At 24.6% G+C, this 21351-nt stretch overlaps 2 protein-coding genes and 1 long non-coding RNA gene across 3 annotated transcripts; 2 read left to right on the top strand and 1 right to left on the bottom strand.

Moving 5' to 3' along the window:
• The first annotated feature begins 1330 nt into the window (after positions 1-1330).
• On the top strand, positions 1331-1795 carry LOC135923656 (uncharacterized). The gene is made up of 3 exons (XR_010571257.1): positions 1331-1384; positions 1426-1698; positions 1741-1795. It is a non-coding gene; the product is annotated as an uncharacterized LOC135923656 (long non-coding RNA).
• LOC135923655 (putative uncharacterized protein DDB_G0272194) lies at positions 1790-9108 on the top strand. Its single transcript, XM_065458523.1, has 5 exons — positions 1790-1795; positions 4593-4730; positions 6246-6332; positions 6498-6650; positions 8973-9108. Exons 1-5 carry the CDS (start codon positions 1792-1794, stop codon positions 9065-9067), a joined length of 477 nt encoding a protein of 158 aa, XP_065314595.1. The 5' UTR covers positions 1790-1791; the 3' UTR covers positions 9068-9108.
• A 9207-nt stretch (positions 9109-18315) lies between these two features.
• On the bottom strand, positions 18316-21340 carry LOC135924360 (zinc finger BED domain-containing protein 4-like). The gene is made up of 3 exons (XM_065459417.1): positions 20542-21340; positions 19944-20420; positions 18316-18452 (listed from the first exon to the last, which is right to left on the bottom strand). The coding sequence occupies exons 1-3, from the start codon at positions 21338-21340 to the stop codon at positions 18316-18318; spliced, it is 1413 nt and encodes a 470-aa protein (XP_065315489.1).
• Between the last annotated feature and the right edge of the window lie 11 nt (positions 21341-21351).

Below are 21351 nucleotides of genomic sequence, written 5' to 3'. Positions count from 1 at the left end.
GCTACTGTATCATATCTGCTAGATTAGGTTAAATAAAATGTCCCTTAAAATAGAATTTTGGGATCTTCGGCTGTTTGAAAAATCAAAAATTTTATAAGATAACTTCATAATAATAAACAAGAAAATAAATAAGTGTAAAAGTGTTTTTTGCTGATCTGGATAATATGACATCCTTTAATATTCGTATGGTTGCTTCAGCATTATTATTGGTATTATTATTTCTTGTTATAATATTACTCCTATATATAATACCCCATTCTAGATTTCTTTCAAACAAATTCTAATAATTATAATATGATGGTAAATTTAGAATGTTTATTTTTTCATGGGCCTTTTGTAATATTTTTCCATTATATGCATAAAGGACCTAAAATTTATATAATTTATAAAAATAAAATTTTTATTTACATCTTGAAAATTTTTTACAATATCCTTGCTATTTGATCTACCATTTTCCTGACTTTTTAATATATGTCTCCAATGTGCTTGTGCTTCATGAAATTGGCAAAATAATTGAGTAGATGGCCAAATCTTCAAGGCATTCTTTTCTGCGGCTGAATCATCTGCCATAAAAGCAAAGGGTACTAAATGATAATTAAATAATTAAGAAAGATTTTAAAAAATCATTATTTCCACCAAATTTCTGTGGGCAGTGCTCTCTGAACAGAGAAAACATATTCTTATAACTCTATATGGAATATCTATTGTGCAATAAAATGGCAATTGATATTGTCCCTGCTTTACTTGCTGTAAGCATTAGTGTGATAGTAGAATTATCACTATTACAACAAGATGTGTAATCCAAATATTAACTCCTTGGAAATGAGCAACTCTTGTTCATCATGATAGGAGTTAAACATAACCTTCTAAATAAATTATTCCCATACAGGGTTGCCACATTAGCTTTTATAATTATTTGTGTTTGCTGAACATAAACTGCAATTGACCTAATTTATTAACTACAATATAATATTTTTGTAAATATTTGTAAAATGGATGTAAAAAAAATTAAATTCAATTAAAAAGTTTAAGAAACAAGAAATTGCTATCTTTACTAATATGTTTTGTCTATATATTATATATATTTATTAATGAAAATATTATAATTTGCATCATACATCCAAGAAATTGTAAATAATGTATATAAATTTATCCCAACAAATTTATAAAATAAATTCCTTAATTACAATACAGCATTTATAATAAAAAATTAATTTTACAAATAGATGAAGATAATTTAAAATGAATTTCTTTAATTTTAAAATAAAAAGAATTTATACTATTTTTTTTATACGCTCATTTCATGTCCATTTTGTTTTTCAAATTCGTTATTTTGTCGTGGATCTTCTTAGAAAGTATAAAACTTCCTTAATATTCCAACATGGTAAAAAATCTTATTTTATTAATTAAATTGTTATTATTCAGAAAACTCCAAAGTCATTAAATAAATCTAATCAAAATTTTGAAAAGCGGGGATTCAAACAAACACCTAAAGCTAGAAACATGAAATCAAAAACTCCTAATACTTTACCTCAAAAGAAATCTCAAAATTTTGTAAAGGAACAAAATAATAGTCCTAATAATAAGTTCCAAAAGAATAATTCATTTCAAAAAAATGTTTCATTTCAAAAGAAATCATTTCAAAATGGAAATAAACAAAGTGAAAACACTCCAAAAAAGTATAATAAAAGGGCCCAGGTATAAATCTTTTACATCTAATATGTATTTAAAATATTATAGCAAGATGAAGAGTCAGATATTGATTCATTAATTGACAGTGAAGCTGAAGAAATGGGTATGCATAAATTTATATTGGATTGTAAAACATTTAAATTAAATAATTATACTATTTTATTGTAAATACATGAAATTATTTTGGCTAAAATCCTAATTTGGCCATATCAAAATTTGAGCCTTTAAACAACACTATCTGATAATCAATGTCCAACATGTCATAATAGACATCAAATAAAATTTTCAACTTTATATAAGTATAAATTGTATAGAAGGAAAGCTTCCTCTTCACTTTAATTAGTAATTATTTACTTAATTACAAATAATAAATTTAGTTTATAAATTTACTTAATTTCTAGTATATATAGAGACTTACAAAAATCTCATCAAAACAGTCTAGATTTTTTTAAAAATTTTTTTTGGTCTGGCCTGGGTTTTATATCTTTGAGCTTGGCACAGATTTTTTTTGAAATATATTCTATTAATTTTTATAGCTAATAACTAATTAAAATATTTGGTTTTAAAATATACAGTTTAGCTTTGGTATTTAAAAAAATTTGAGCCTGGTCTTGGTATATTTAAAAAAATTAAAATATGTCATGCCTGTACATAGGTTTAACCTAGGGCTGGGTCTATAGGTCTGGTATATATATATAAAGAATGGGAAGTAATTGTAATATATTCCTTTTTATTATAAGAAATTTATGGGTGTGTCTAAAATATGACTTTGTAATAAACTCTTATTAAACAAACATAAAAATTTTATATATTCTTGTTCAGCTCTTTAATATGATTTAGAAAATGTTTTTTTATTTTAAAAATAGTAAAAAAATAATATATAAAGATAGGAAAAAGAGAGTAAAATCATTAAATTTTAATTAATTTTATTACAGTAGATCATGTAATAGGCAGGACATGCTTCTGGCTGCACCTATAACACACCTGTTACCCCATCTCCTATGCCTGTTACCCCATTTCTCACACCTATGCCAGCCTTCCATGGCTGTATACCCTCTCCCTGAACCTCATAATTCACCACCCTTCCTAGGGTTGAAGAACTAATGAACGAAGAGAGATTATTAGATTATGAAAATTAAAATATGTTATATTATTAATTTTTAAATATTGTTGTAACACATATCGGAAATAAATAAAATATTTATTTTTAAATAATGGCTCAAAAATTTTCAGATCTTTATTAGCAATATTTTCTCAACACCACATAAATTTATTTTAAATATTTTTAGCTTAATAAATTAAAATATATATCATAATTTAAAATTGTTATTTTTTTGATATTTGAAATTGTTTTTAAAAATATGACATTTTCTAAATCCTCTTGAAGAGAGTTAACATGATTTTAAATTTTATTTTTTAAATTTGAAGCTTTTTAATATAAGGGTGGGGGGGGGGGTGATTAATATTTTAGTCAAAAATTTATTTTTTTGACAATTTAAAATAATATAAAAAATATGAATATTACATTATTCTATAATTTATTTTTTAAATTCTTATTTTAATCAAAAAAAATTTCCAATTATTTAAATTTTTTTAAAAAATATTAATATTTAACATTTCTAAATCCTCTTGAAGAGTTATACATGATTCTATATTATATTTTAATTGAGCAATTTTATAAGGATTTTTAGAGTCAAAAAAATAAATATTTTTCAATATTTTAAATTTAAAAAAATATTAATATTTACTTTTTCTGAATCCTCATGAAGAGTTATCATGATTATATATTTTATTTTTTAAATTTGAGCCTTTTTAACAAGTTTATTTTTATACAATTGTAATATATTTATGGGTTTTTTATTCCTCATTTATTTATACATGTTCTTATTTATCCATTTATGGAATCAAAAAGGAATTTATCTAATTTAGGATATTATCATAGTTAAATTAAATAAGGAATTATAAAATATAATTATAAAGATTTTTCTTTAAGATTAATATATATATATTTTATTAATTTCTTTAAAAAATCAAATTTATATAAACCACAATAAACTGAAAAGAACCGTTATAAATTCCAGACTGAATCTATACAATATATCTTCAAAAAAATTGAAATGGAGCAAAACCTTTAATAAATTTTAAACTAAAAAACGAACTGAACCACTATACTTATTGGTTTGAAGCCCTGATTTTTGCACTCATAAGCCTATTATTTCAGGAAAACGAAAATTTAGTGTTTGGCACATAATAAAATTTTTATAAAGCATGATCAAATTTGAATAGTAATTTTTTGATTCATGCTTTTTAAATTTTTTGTCTTACAAATCTCAACAAAATTTTTAATTATTTTGATTTTTTAATGTTTTTCAAGATATTCTTTTCAAGAATAACACATTTTTAATTTCTTGAGGTGCCTACAATTTTTCCACATATGTTTAATTACAATAAAAATTAAATCGGACTACTACCTATTAAAATTTTTTTAGATCATATTAGAAATAGATCTTTTTAAAAAAAAATTAGGTCTGGAGCAATGCTCTAATTTATATAAGTATCTTAATGCATTAAGTTGGCAATTCTAGAATGGCTTGGAATATTAATTTGAATTAGTGCTATAATGATAATAAATTTAATAATATAAATAAAATTTTACAGAGGATTATAATTAAATAATTAAATATATCGTAATGATAAAATAACTAACATAAATAAAGCTTTGCTTAGTATTTATTTTGGGGGTCCCACCTGATTCAAACCAAACCTATCTGACTATTTTTTTCAAAGATCTGATCTGAAATTTTATTTTAGAAATAGGTCCATAATTTGATCAAAGTTGTTAAGCAACAAAAACTACACTTAATGCATTTAAAAATAATTTTTATTTTTTATAAATAAAGCTAGTGATGATCTTGATTTAAATGATTTAGCTAGTGATGATGAAAAGGATATTAAAATAAATAAAACGATATCAAAGAATTTAAGTAAAAGAGGACAACTGCCAAAGATAGTAGACAAAGATTCTAACAACGACAACAGTATTTACATAATATTTTATCTAATATATTTCTGACATTTTGTCAAATATTTTGGATTTAAAATTGGGTTATAAAATTTTTTAATTTCATTTTTTTCTCAGTATTTGAAAATATTATATTTTTATTTTAGTTCTTTTTGCTTTAACTTCGTTTTATATTTAAAAAAAAATTAGCAAGAAAATAATAGTCCATCATATTGACTAGAAGTTGCACTTGTAACGTAATTTTTTTTATAAAAATTGGTCAACTTGTCATGTAAACAACAATATAGTTTCCATAAGATTGGCTAGAAGTTGCACTGTAACATAATTTTTTTATAAAAATTGGATTGAGTTTGAAAAATATTCTAAAAAATAATATTCTTTATCAAAATAAAAAGATTATTTATTTTTAATAAAAGCAAAGCAATTAGTAATTTTACTTAATTTAATTTATATTTTTTAGTTATTTTTGGGCTACTCGAGACTAAAATAATTTGGATTAGACTTGAACAAATAAAAAAACAGGTTGGATTTGTGCATAAACATTAATAAATAATTTAGACCAGACTTGGGTAAAAAAAAGATAAAATGAATGTTTCTTTTTTTACTAGTTGAACAATAGAGGAATGGTTTTGATTAGAAGAAATAAACATAATTGTCAAATAGTTCAATGATGTGAAAGGAATAATCATCATTTCTATTTTATTAGGATTTCAAAGCGATGCAAGCTTCATTTTATCTAAAAATAAAAAATATTTTTGCCAGTCAAAATTTAAGAAAAGTTTCTCTAAAAGTAGGATAAAATAAATTGTAAATAGCTTATGAATTTATAATGATAGCCTCAATAATGAAATAAATTATTCATGTCGACTACTTAGATCTGTGGTTTATGCTATTATAAATGCTCTTTAGATGTATGAAATAGTCAACGCTGAACATATCTTGAAGACTTGGATGACAAATTACCAGATCTATCTATTCTCTGATTTGGAACAATATCTGACATGTCTTGAAAATTACTAATGATTATCATTGATCTAGTATCATTCCATTTTATGATTCCTACTTTCTAAATGTGAAATATTTGTTATTAGAATTTTTCTGAAGGCTCTAAATTGTGGTCAAATAGATTTAGAGTTTTGCCTCAAAATCTAAGATAATTGCGATCTCGTTTATTCTATTATATATATATATAAATTGTAATATTTACAATTAACCCCCAATTGTGATTATTTTATTTGTTTTCAAAGATGTTGCACAAAACTATTCTCATTTCATGTGGAATGACACAATAATAACCTTATTAAAATGATCACTATTTAAAGTTTTTTATTTGAACATAATTTATTTATCAGTTAATAAATAATCTTATACAATTTTTTACTGCAATATCGATATTTTTTCTTCATAAACCAAGAAATAACATTTAACAAAATATTCAAACCATTTTCTCCATGTTTCAAATGATACTTTAATAATGATGTTATTATAAGTTGCTTTTATATATGAACACTTAATTTTTGTTTATTATTAGGTGAAGATGATTTTGACTTAGATGATGATGAAGATGATTTTGAAAATGAAGATGAAGAAAGTGATATTGATTTAGAAAATTCTGATGGTATATAAATAAATATTATATTATTATGAGAATAAGAATATTTTCTATATTATTATAATCAACATTATGTTTAATAATTTAATATTATTCACCTTTAAAATTTGTGATTTTCTATATTTGATGATCAACACCATTTAATTAATTAGTATAATATTTAACTTTTAGAAGATGTTGATGAAATTGATGATGATGAAGAAGTTGTGAAAGTTCAACCAATTAAAGACAATAAAAAAGGTACAACACTGACACCACAAAAATTAAACACTAAATTAGCAAAAGAGCAACCAAATAACGCCACAAATAAACGCAAACAGGAAGGTTTTTATATTTATTTACCAAATCAACATAATTAATCCAATTTATGTTTCCAAATAGCTTAGGGTTGTGGGATTAAAAAATAACTTTTATTAATTATAGCTGTAAACCTAACTCAAAAAGGAACGTTACATTTTCATTACTCTAAAAATATTAACATTGTTAGGAAAAGTAACATGTAAAAATTTTTTTTTAATTTTTAATAGTAATCATTTTTCAGTAAATTATTGTTAAAGTTATATTAGATTGACAAAACCCTTTATCATATATAATTATCAATATCCATTTATACTAATTTTAATGCTAACAATGCCTGATTAATTTAATTAATATGTTATTTTTATATAAATCTAGAATTAAAAGTAAAATTTTTATATAAACTAGAAATAAAATAATATATTAGAGATCTGCATAAATATATCTTAACTGAGCCTGAAATTTTTCTTTAAATTCCCATGTCAGTCCTGAAATTTTTTTAAAAAAAATACCTGGGCTGGGCCATATATGTTAAATCTCTATTATTAGCTATAAATATAATTTTTTAGAAAGAATCCTGGGCAAGCCAGGAGGCTAAAAAATCTGGGCTATGCAAATGGTATCTTTGCAGGTCCCTGCAATATATAAATAGGAGGAATTATTTTCTTAGTATCAAAATATTAAGTTTCAATATTATTTATAAGGGCAATCTTTAAATTTAACTAATTAATTATAATAATTTTTATAGGAGTTTATTTCAATATAATTAAAATAGCATATAGAACTAGTGTTGTTAAAAAGCTGAAGGTCGGAGCCGAAATATTGACTTAGGCTCATTGGCTCAAGTCGGCTCAGGAGTTGGCTCGAGTCTAATTTTACCAAAATTTATTTATTTAAATATTTTTAAAGAATATAAAAAAAAATTTTTTTGTTTTAAAATTTTTTTTTTAAACATAATAATTTATATTATATTATTATGAAAATAGATTATATATTTGATATTTTTTTTAATAAAAAAAAATGATATGCTGCTATTGTAATATTATTTTTGTTACAATTTATTAGTGATTTTCATGCCCAAAATTATAAGCAAAAAAATTAAAAGATTTTTGAACATTTGTTCTTTGTATTTTAGGAAATTTTTTGAGAATTTTATTATAAATAAACAATCTTTTAGACGAAAACTTTTATATTTTATTTTTATCATCTTTGTAAAATTATATATTTTTTTGTTTATTAATAGAATTGGTTTTTTCTAAATAACTTTTTTATCTTATTTTATATGATTTTTTTAAGGAAAATATTTTAACGTGACAATTGTCATATTCCTTATTTTTAGACACTTTTGAAACTTTTTGACACAAAAGGGTAAAATAATATTTATATTTTGAAAGATGTTAAATTATAAATTTAATGAAGATGTTCCATAGAAAATTGGCAATTATCATAATCGATATTTTTAAATATATTAGATTTTTTTAACGCAAATGAACAAAAATGATGTATTTTTAACATGTTAAATTAAAATTTCAATTAAGATGTACGTACTATAGATAAGTGACAATTTTCATAATCGTTATGCTTGAAGTTTATTAAATTTTTTTGACGCAAATCGTTATAAATATAGGTTGTAAACATGGTAAATTAAAATTTCATTGAAGATATACTATAGACAAGTGACAATTGTCAATCGTTATTTTTAAAGTTTTTTGAATTTTTTAATGCAAATGGGTAAAAATATATGTTGTATACATGCTAAATTAAAATTTCATAAAGATCTACTATTGATAAGTGACAATTGTCATAATCGTTATTTTTAAGGTTTTTTGAATTTTTTTAACGCAAATGGGTAAAAATATATATTCTAAACATGTTAAAAAATTTCATGAAGATGTACTATTGATAAGTGACAATTATAATAATCGTATTTTTAAAGTTTTTTAAATTTTTTTAACGCAAATGGGTAAAAATATATATTGTAAACATATTAATTTAAAATTTTATGAAGATGTACCATACAAAAGTGACAATTGTCATATTTGTCATTTTTAAAGTTTTTGTGAATTTTTTTGACGAATGGGTTAAAATATATATTGTAAACATTAAACCCTTCACTACAAAGGTGGGATAAATAATACCCCACGGCTTTAATAATCTTGGTAATTAAAAATCCTGAAGATAATTTGACCTGGTTTTACTTATAGTAGTTTAATATTTATATTATATATCTCGAAAATCCAAAAGATGGCGGCCATTGACCATTTTTTATACTATAGTAAATATATCAATAATAAATGCACTGATAGTTTATAAAGCTAATAATTTATCGAATATAAAAATTTATAATAGCAATGGAACTCATATCTTCATATATGAACAGCAGATCTGAAAACCGTAGTATATGTAGATTATTATGTAATTGGGGATGTTCAAAATATAACTGATGAAAAACATATTCCATCAAATAAAAAGGGAAGATCTTATGATTGTTCAAGAGTGGAAGACATAAAACAACATTTATTTTTTTTAATTGTTCAAAATTCATTTGTAAAGATCATATGCATACATTTTTTCGTGAATGTTATTACAAAAATTTACATGATATTTGATGATTAATATTTTTTTTAATATTTGATATTTTTTCAAAATATTTATGTAATTATTTTTATTCAACATTGATTTAATAAAATATATAATAAAATTTGCATTTTTTTGGTGATAAAACTATAATTAAATGAAAGTCTCAGAAAAAATTTTTTATTTCATCAACTTTAGAAAAATTTGCATAACTTTATTTTAGAAGTAACTATTATTCTAAGATTTTGTATTTATTATTTCCAATAATTTTTTAATATATATTCAAAATTTTAGATCTCAAATTTTAATATGTTCTGAGATATATCAAAATTTGGGGTAAAATAGACCCCACCTTTGTAGTTAAGGGATTTTTTTCCACCTTTGTAGTGAAGGGTTAAATTAAAATTTCATGAAAATTGTCATCTATAGATCTTCACTGAATTTTTATTTAACATGTTTACAACCTATATTTATCATTTGCGTCAAAAAAATTCTATAAACTATAAAATAAACGATTATGACAATTGTCCTTATCTAGGAAGCATCATCACTCAAGTTTTATTTAAACATTTTAGCATTACTTATTTTAGCCAATTTACATCAAAAAAACTTTAAAAACAACGATTATGTTAGCCCATTTACATCAAAAAAACTTTAAAAACAACGATTATGACAATTGTCACATTTTAATTTAGCATGTTAAAAATACATATTGTCCATTAGCGTCAAAAATATGTTTAAAAATATCTATTATGATAATTGCCATTTTTCCAAGAAACATCTTCATTTGAACTTATAATTTAACATCTTTACAATATAAATATTATTTTACCCTTTTATGTCAAAAATATTAAAAAATAATGAATATGACAATTGTCTGTCACATTAAAATATTTTCGTTAAAAAGATCATATAAAATAACATAAAAAGATATAAATATTTTTAAAAAAATTATTTAGAAAAACGACGTCTTTTAATATACTAAAAAAAAATAGATAATTTTACAATGATAAAAATAACTATAAAAGATTTAGCTAAAAGATTGTTTATTTATAATAAAATTCTCGAAAGAATTCCTCAAAAATGATTTATTTACAAAGAAGATTTAAAATTTTTATCAAATCAAAATATGTTCAACAAAATGTATATATATATATTATAATGTAAAATCTTTGTTGATTGAAGATAGAAATTTCAATAACAACTCAAACGATTGAAAGATGGTGATTAGACCTAAAATAACATTAAAAAAGTCCGGGATGGGCCAGCCCTGAGTATATAAAGCATGGACTATGTCTAAATATTTTTAAAAAAATTCTTGCCAGGCCTAATTTTTTTTTTGAAAATAAGAGCCTGGACGAAATTTTTCTATTTTAAAAATTTGGGCCATGCAAATTACCTCTGCAGCTATCTGATATTAATATTTTAAAAAACCACATTTAAAAATTCATAAACAATACTTAATATTAATAAAAACCACCTTTAAAAATGTTTAATAAAAAAAAATTAATTAATATTTACATCAAATTCTATGAAATAATAAAGAAATAAAATGTTGAGTTAATGAAAGATTATATATTAAAATATCTTTAGCTTAAAAGAAAAAAATGATTTATATTTTAATTTATATACCTATAAAATAAAATAACATGTACAAATAAAATTTAAAAACAAAATAATAAAATATTATTAAAAAATATTTATGAGTGGTATAATTTATTTACAAATTCTAAATTTGTGTTTTTTTCCATTTATAGCATGGGTATAGTAAATGCATAAATAATATAAAATAATAATTTAAACAAATTCAATATAAAAATAAATAAAAAATATAAAAAATGAATCAATCCTTTTTTATGTTATTTTTTAAAAAAATTAATTTTTTTTAAAGATATTTTAAAATAGCTGGTTCCGATTATTTAATATCCATAGTCTTTTTTTAAATGAATATTTTTAAAGTAGGTGTTATACTCAAAATGATTAAGCAACTTGTGAATGAATTTTTTCTAAATCAGAGACCTGCAGGTCCGAGTACCAGGGCCGGGCCGTAATTTTAAAATTTACCTGGGCCGGGCCTGAAAATTTTTTTTAAAATGGCTGAGCCGGGCCGCAAATTTCTGATTTAATAAATGATATTCAATAGACTTATGAAAATATAACAGACGAATTAGGATTTTAAAAAGTTATACATATCATTTGTTTTGAGAACTATTTTACGTTGAAACTGTTGAATGCAAATTGGTTAAATACAGTATTCTTAAATGTATTATTTTAAGAATGTTAAATATTAGGTCTGTGCCGATATTTAACATATCTTTGAACCAATGTCATTAAAAAAAATTCATATAATGTTAAATAACTGTAAATTATGATATATATTAAAAAATTATTTTATCAAACTTCCTAATAAAAATTATTATCTTGTTTGAACGGATTTATCATTTAAATAGCATAATTTCAAAAAAGATATCAATTTTAGGTATACCTATGTGCTAGAAATACAATGATAAAATCTATTTTTGATATAAACTTATTGGTCATTTATTACTTAAAAAAATTACAAATATGAATGGAAAAGGTAATTATATATTCGGGACCGAGTAAGGGGTTGTTCGATTGGAGGGGGGGGGAGAGGGATTGACTAAGTTCGATGGTCTAAAAATTTTGGGTATGTGTGCTGAGAGACTTGGGTTTGTCAAAATATTAGTCATTAGTCATGTCTCTAAATTCTGTTACCTTTATTATGCAAGTATTTCCAATATTTCAAAACTGAGACCGTGGCTTTTCATTTATATCTTGAGATAAGGAGGATTTCTCTTCACCATAGTGTAGGTTAGCTTTCATTCTAATTTAATTTTAAAAAGGGAACGGAATGAGGCTGCATCACTATATGAGTGGGTTTGTATGAGACTGTTAAGAAATCATTTTGTTTTAATTTTATTCCAAATGACTAAATTTATCAATCAATTTACAATTTTCAATAAGTAAAATATTTAGCGTCAAAGTACGAAAAAAAATAAAGGTCAATAATTTCTTTTTTCATCGCCTATTTATCCAAAAGAGATTGTATAATCAAACTTAAAAAAATAATAATTCATTTCAAGTGATTCTTTTATTATATCCAGGTAAACCTAGATGTAATGTTGTTAAACGGCCCGATTAAGATTTTAGACAAAATAATATTGTGTAAGTCCAGAAATTTTGCTGATAAACTGCAGAAAGGTTTGTTATGCATGAAATTTACAAAAGATTTACTAAATTTTGAGGTTTTTTGATAAAAAATCTTTAAAGATTTACTCAAAAATAAGATTTTTCCAAAACTTGTTTTTTAGTGAGTTTGAATTCACTATAGGTATTTGGATGATGAAACAATATTATTATTAAATAATAACTAAATTGATAGAATAAGAGCAAAATAATTTTTATGAAAACTAAAATAACACTCAATAATTTATAATATTGTTTCTCAATAATCTCACCGATTATGATTATAACTTATAATTTCTCAATAATCTCACAGATTATTATAACTTAATATTAATGGTTAGAATTTTGAACATTTTACTACTATTTAACATTTCTTTATTTTATAATTTTTTTTAAAATTAATTCCAATATTTTTATAAAACAATCATAAAAATCATAATAATTAAAAAAATGTCCATAAAAATTCTTTTCTTTGTTTTACAATTCATATATTCATCCGCGTTAATTCTTTATCAATCAATATAAACAAAAATCAATATTTTTTATGTTTCTAAATATATATTAATAATTGATTGACATTTATCATTTAATAATAATAATATTGATAAATATATATATATAATATACCAACATATATGAAATATCTACTACAAATATATATGAAATATATATCACGACCGCCCTAAAAAAACCAAGACGGAATAATTAAAAAAAATATGTGAATTTGAAATTTCTATATTTATTCATTATCTTTGTCCTCTTTCAGCATCTCGTTTTCTTCAGTCTCCATACGAGTATATTTCTTTTGTAAACCCATATTGTCGTTCATTTTAATCACTGTCGAACTCATTTTGGTAGCCTTGTCACTGATAGTTGGCGTCTTAGCATAATATTTGAATTTATTCTCTATCAATGTATTTGATTCTCTCAGGTTTTTAGCTTGTATTTCTGTCAATTTTTTCCCTATTCCATCATAATTGGTCGGTGGCCACGGTCGATTTCCATACTGTTGCTTGTCACTGATAGTTGGCGTCTTAGCATAATATTTGAATTTATTCTCTATCAATGTATTTGATTCTCTCAGGTTTTTAGCTTGTATTTCTGTCAATTTTTTCCCTATTCCATCATAATTGGTCGGTGGCCATGGTCGATTTCCATACTGTTGATTATAAGATTCAATTTCGTTTCTTTTATTATAGTTTACATATCTATCCCCAGATAGTACATTTTTAGTTTTTCCACAGAAATAACTAGTTGTAGGAATTTCCTCCGAGTCACTCATATAATCATTACACTCTTGGTTCATCAATACCTTAGTTGGTATCATACAATTTTTAATTGAGTGTCCAAAACTTCGGCATCTAAAGCAACGCTTATAGCTGTCCACACTGGGCTTCTTAATAGATATTTTTCTCCTTTTTACAATTTTCAAATATATTATGTGGTCCTCTGTGTCCAATTTATAGTTCATTTTTTTTTATAATTTTTCTTTTTAAATAAAAAAAATTTTAACTTTATTTTCTTAAAAAAAAATATAATTAATAATTAAAATTTTTTTATCATATGGTATCTCTTTTTTTTTAACAACAAAAATAAATTCTTCCCTCATAATTATAATCATGAATACCCATATTATTTTTTTTAATTAAATAAAATAAATACTTTTTTTTGCTTGTCCAACGCAATAAAAATGAAAACACATTTAAGTCTTTCTCTCCTTTTTTTTTAATATAAATAAAATTTCATTTCTCTTAAAACCACATAAAACATATTAGTCTTAACTTAAAAACAACCTTATGTTTTTCTTCCCCTTTTTTTCAAAAAAATAAATAAAATTTGACTTTCCTTATAAACACATAAAACATATTAATCTTAATCCTCTTTATCTCCATATACTTATTTATTTCTTCACAAGTTTATACTTTAGTGAATTTATAAGATCTGAGACCAATATCATAGAATCACGTGATATAATATTTTTTTTATAAAATGAAACATATATCCCTAGAGTAGATTTCCCCATAAATCTGCATGTTCAATTTTTTTTTATTATTCACTCTTATCTAAAATGATAAGTATTTTTTTTTATTAATTTCTTCTCAGTTTATTCACCTTTTTGCTATACATATATTTTTAATTATTTAATTTATATTTCTCATTGATACTTAATTGTATAAATTTAACCCTAAATTGTTTAAGTACAAAGTAAGTTTGTCCTAAAGATTTATAGGAACTTTGTTTCCGGTCTTTATGGACAAATTTTTTTTTTTTTTAATTATATACCTTAATAAAATCATTATGACGTACTCCCACAGTACCATCATCAAATTTTATATTACACAATTTATTCCCAATATTATCCAAAACAATACCTTTTTCCCATTTTTTTATGGTCAAAAAGTCTTCCCCAAATAATTTGACCCACAGGGAATTTTATATTGCTTTTTCCATAAGATTCTAAATTATCAATCTCTTGATTTAAGAAAATCTAAAGGTAATCTGGTTCTTCTACCCAAATATAATTCGACAGGAGTAACTCCCTCTTTATTTCTTGAATTATTATAATATAACTGGGCTAACCAGACTTCATTTTTTGTTTAGATTTCTTTAACCAATTTTTCACTATGGCTACCATTCTTTCAGCCTGGCCATTAGAGCTAGGATGATAAGGTGGAGTTAAAATATGGTTAATTTTTATCGAATTACAAAATTGTTTAAAATTCTCACTTATAAAAGCCGGACCTCCATCCGATACAATTATTTTAGGAATACCAAACTTAGCCCACAATTTTTGTAATAATTTAATAACAACTTTAGTTGTTAACCCCTGAACCTCTCAAATTCAATCCATTTGGAATATGAATCCACTACTAAAAAATATGATTTTTTATCCAATTCAAAAAAATCTATGTGGAGACGGTTCCATGGTTTCTTTGACTTTGGCCATACTTGTCCCATCTCTTTTCGGGGCATAACGGCACATGTATTACATGGAACACATTCCTTTGTAATTTTTTCAATATCATTACCCATTCCAGGCCACCACACATATTCACGAGCCCAAGATTTCATTTTACTTTGACCCTGATGTCCTGCATGTAATAAATTAATTATTTTAGCACGTAATTTCAAAGGAATTACTGCCCTATTTCCCCTCATTAAACAATCATCCACCACAGATAATTCTTTTTCAAATTTTTGATAAATTTTATAATTATTTTTCCAAGGTTTTTTCCCCGTTAAAAAATTTTATTTGTCTTGATACTTTATCTTTTAAAGTATAATATTTGAGATCTTCCCACGTTGTAGGACCTCCTTTTAACATATATAATAAAGTACGCACTAAAGCATCCTCTCTATCTATAATCATATTATCAATTATTTCAGGAGTCGCACAACCTGCTCCTAATCTTGATAATATATCAGGCAAATGATTTTCTCTTCCTCGCCGATATTTTATTTCCACATTAAAACTTCCCACAAGTAACAACCACCGTTGTAATCTTGGGGACATCATTAATTCCTTGTTATCTTTTTTAAACAAATGAATTTATGGTTTATGATCGGTATAAATCACAAATCTCTTACCGATCAAATATTCGCGACATTTGGTAGGAAGTTCCTACAACCAGTTATTTCTGTGGAAAAACTAAAAATGTACTATCTGGGGATAGATATGTAAACTATAATAAAAGAAACGAAATTGAATCTTATAATCAACAGTATGGAAATCGACCGTGGCCACCGACCAATTATGATGGAATAGGGAAAAGATTGACAAAAATACAAGTTAAAAACTTGAGAGAATCAAATACATTGATGGAGAATAAATTCAAATATTATGCTAAGACGCAAAATACCAGTGACAAGGCTACCAAAATGAGTTCGACAGTGATTAAAATGAAGGACAATATGGGTTTACAAAAGAAATATACTCGTATGGAGACTGAAGAAAACGAGATGTTGAAAGAGGACAAAGATAATAAATAAATATAGAAATTTCAAGTTCACATATTTTTTTTAATTATTCCGTCTTGGTTTTTTAGGGCGGTCGTGATATATATTTCATATATATTTGTAGTAGATATTTCATATATGTTGGTATATTATATATATATTTATCAATATTATTATTATTAAATGATAAATGTCAATCAATTATTAATATATATTTAGAAACATAAAAAATATTGATTTTTGTTTATATTGATTGATAAAGAATTAACGCGGATGAATATATGAATTGTAAAACAAAGAAAAGAATTTTTATGGACATTTTTTTTAATGATTATGATTTTTATGTTTGTTTTATAAAAATATTGGAATTAATTTAAAAAAAAATTATAAAATAAAGAAATGTTAAATAGTAGTAAAATGTTCAAAATTCTAACCATTAATATTAAGTTATAATAATAATCTGTGAGATTATTGAGAAATTATAAGTTATAATCATAATCGGTGAGATTATTATTATTAATTGAATTATGAAATTTATGATTATAATACTTAATTTTATACAATAAAGAAATACCTAGAATTTATTAAAAAAAGAAATACCAAATAATTTAGATATATTTTATTGCCTCCTGTTCTATAACAGAGTACCTCGTTTCAACTTCATGAAATATTCTCGAAAAAAAAATAATAGGTCTCTCTAAACTATCAATGACATGTAATAATGCACCTCCTACACCTTTATTTGACGCATCAACAGCAAGAATTATCTCCAAGTCATTATTAAAACACACTAAAATTGGTTCCTCACCAATTTTTCTCATGTTCAAAAGCGTTTTTTTGTTCAATTTTCCACTCAAAATTGACGCCTTTTTTAATAAATCATATAGTGGAGCTGCAATTTTTGCAAAATTATCCACAAATCTATGATAATAATTTATCATGCCCATAAAAGACTGTACCTCAGCTTTATTACTAGGCTGATTTATGTTCAAAATATTTTTTAAATTTTTATCGAGAGGTTTCACTTCAATTCCATTAATCTGATGACCCAAATACACTATTTCGGTGACACCAAGAATACTTTTCTCTTTACTGGCTTTTAAACCTTTATCTTTAATTCTCTTGAAAACCTCTTCCAGACGTTGATTATGTTGTTCTGGGGTCACTCCAGTTATCAACACATCCATATAATAAAATACACCTTCCAAACCCTGGAAAACTGATGCCATTGTTCTCTGAAAAATCTGTGCAGATACACTTAACCCAAAAGGTAATCTACAAAATGCAAATAATCCTTTAGGCGTCGTTATTGTCATCAATTTACGAATTTCTTCTATCAAAGGCAATTGTAAATAAGCTGATGAAAAGTCAACCTTTGAAAAATATTTGGCCCCCTTTAAATTTGCCAAAATTTCTTCAATTCGCGGCAATGGATATTTCACTTCCACAACCCATTTGTTAAGTGTTACTCTAAAATCTGCACATAATCTAAGTTTTCCGTTAGATTTTTTAACAGGTACTAATGGAGTAGCCCATTCACTATATTCCACAGGAATAATAATACCATCATTAACCCATTTATCTAATTCTTCGTTGATTTCCTTTTTCCACTCAAAAGGAACTCTACGACACCCTAAGAAAATAGGTGAAAATCCCTCTTTTAATTTTAAATCCATTTGATAATCATTTAGACATCCCAAAGTGTCTTCAAAAATTATACCATATTTTTCCACTAAAATAAGTATAGCATTTTTAACTCTATTAAATTCATTAATTTCATTATTAATTTTTTTATCATTATCAATTTCACTATAGATTTCAGATGGATTTGAATACATCATGGTTTTCGCATGATATTCACAAATATTATTATTAACTATAGATTCTTTCATTTCACTCATTAATTTATTCATTTCTCTTTCTTTAAGTTTTTCTCTGACTTCATTAGCCATTATTTTTCTTTCGGCATTTTCTTTAGCCAATTCGCTACCAATGATAACAAATTCCAATAATTATTTCGAGGTCCCAATTTGGTAATCCAATCCCAACCCATAATTGTTTCAACATTTTTATTCACTATCCATAAATCTAAAATTATAGGAATATCATGGAAAATAACATCCCACTGAGTTTTACCTAAAACTTTGATTTCAGATCCATCAAATTGTTTAATACACATATTTTGTCTCAACAATACCATTCGGCCAATATTTATAAAAATTTTCACTAGACATTATTGAAATACTTGCCCCGGTATCAAATAACATTTCAACCATTTGTCCACCAAATTTTAAATTAATATGAGGACATGAACTCTGTTCCTTTGCTCCCTCAGTTATTAAATTTTTAGGCATTTTAATGAGTTGAATGACATTTATTTTAATCCCATTGTCAATATAATTAATATTCATACCTAAATTCATCTGAGAATTTAAAGGTCTCTGAATTTCTTTTATTATTTAAAATTTTCCCTGGATATATATCACTCATTTGATTACAATAATCCTTTTTATTCAGATTACTGTTTAATTTAAAATTTTTTATTTCATCAAAATGACAATAAAAATTTCCAACATTACAACTCTTTTTATTCGAGTTAAATTTCAATGTATAATCTTCATTCTAGGGCTGTGCCGATCCACATATTTTTCACCGATCCGATCCGATATTTTCCGATATTGGTTCAAAACCGATCCGATACCGATCCGATATTTATATTAATTTTTCACCACCCCTCTTTGAACCAAATGTAATTAATAAATCAATATTTTTTATGCATAAAAGAATTATGCATAATTTAATTTTTTTATTTCAACAATAATTTAAAAAAAATATATAATAATATATCCATTTTATGTTGGTTTATAAAATTGTAATATTTAATATATAAAATTATAATATATTAGATTTTTTAAAATAAATATAAGAGCCTCTAGATTTTCAGGCAATAGGCTTCTACGATGAGGACTATCAATATCCCCTGCCGTACTGAAGGCAGACTCAGATGGGACACTTGTTGCTGGAGGAGCCAAAAATTAACGTGCAAGTGTTGATAAAGTTGGATATTTTACAGCATTAACTCTTCAATATTCAAGTGGATTCACTGGGGATATAATATCAATATCATCAATGTTATTCGAGTTTTCTAAATAAATAACACAAATATAAAATTAGCATTTATAAAATAGTGGGTTTCATACAAACCCAATCTTTTGTTGATTTTGAAAAATCACCCAAACAGGGTCAATCATAGTCCAACCAAGCAATATTTAAATTAATATGAAAAATTTGTTGTTATACTTTCTATATATAAAGATTCTTTTTCCTTGTATTAGGTATGGCAGGTCATCATTTACATTACTATCGATTTCATTTATTACTAGTTTTTCTTTTATTTTCAATTTATAAGCATCCCTTAAATTAAATTTGCATTTTTTAATGTTATGTGGAACATTTTTTTCATTGTCATTACCTAAGTTAACAATAAAATCTAAATTTATTTTAAAAAATATAAAACCTGACGAATCTTTATTAGAAATTGGAAGTTGAACATTATCATCACCTTTAAAAAAGACTCACATGCAGTCCTGAGCTTTTCTATGTATGATATGTTTTTTGGCAAAAAGAAATCCTTATATCGAGGATCAAGTAATGTTGCGACAACATAATTGTCATCATCATAAATATCAAAAAACCGAGTTGTTAATTGATTATTAGTGGTATTCTTCATAGTCTGCACACCTCTATCTGTGTCCCCATTAATTGTTAATTCACTTTTCAGAATTTCAACAAAGGGTATAACATTGCTAATTGAACATGATTCCGTACTTATTTCTTTTGTTACTCTCTGAATTGGTTCAAGAACATCAATTACCCTTTCTGCTAATTCCCACTCATATAATGAGAGATTTCCCAAATTAGGATTATCGATAATGAACAGCTGTACCGCCCTTTTTTGTTCTATCAATCTTTCGAGCATATAATAGGTAGAATCCCAACGGGTGGGCACATCCTGGATTAATTTGTGCTGGGCTAGACTTAATCGAATTTGGATTTCTTTTAGATAATTTTGTGCAATAGAAGAATGTTTAAAGTTTCCTACTATTTTTCTAACCCGGGCAAGCATGTCAATAATAGATCTCTGATAAAATTGCTGCCTGTGCAACCAATTGCAAACTATGTGCAAAACACGAAACGCTTTGAAATTTCCCATTTTTCATGGCCAAAGTTATATTGGGTGCATTATCTCTAATGATTAGGTGTATTTTATTTTTCTTTATACCCCAATAATTAATAATTTCATCTAAAATTTGAGCAATATTTATTGCTGTATGCGACTCATTAAATGTTTTAACATTTAGAACTCTATTAATTTGTTGAAAATTTTGGTTTATATAGTGGCATGTTAATGAGATGTGAGAATCGCCACCTGAACTTCTAGTCCATATATTTACCGTAAAGGATAAAAAAGAATCGTCAACCAAAATTTCTTTACGAATTTTTTCGGAGAGTTTTTCATATATATCCGGAATAACTCCATGCGAAAAATACTTTCTATTGGGAATTTTGTAATTTGGACATAAATGATGTAAAAGCCTTTTAAAGCCTATATCCTCCAAGATAGAAATCGGCTGGTGGTCACACGTTATCATTTCCCCTATAAATTTAGAAATTATTATTGATTTAGGATCAGAATGTTTCCAAATATTAGTTTTATTAAGAATGGCTGATATTGTTGGCTGACTTTCAGGGCTCTTTTTTTTAAAAATTTGATTTGTTTTTTCTAATATTTCTCGTTCTTTTTGTGTTAGCTCTTCGAATTCCTTTTGATGGCAACGCTTCAGATGTTTCCTAATGTTAGTTGTATTGAACGAATTTTTCAGTATTCCTCCCTGTGAAATTAGAATTCCGCAGATGACGCATTTTGCAAAATTACCTTCATCTTTATCAAAATATTTCCATAATTCAAAAACCATATTTAAAATAA

Source organism: Gordionus sp. m RMFG-2023, chromosome 2 (assembly GCF_954871325.1).
Source record: "Gordionus sp. m RMFG-2023 chromosome 2, tfGorSpeb1-WG-v2, whole genome shotgun sequence".
Lineage (NCBI taxonomy): Eukaryota > Metazoa > Nematomorpha > Gordioida > Chordodea > Parachordodidae > Gordionus > Gordionus sp. m RMFG-2023.
Note: the sequence above shows the minus strand (reverse complement) of the source record. Positions and strands in the feature narration are given on the sequence as shown.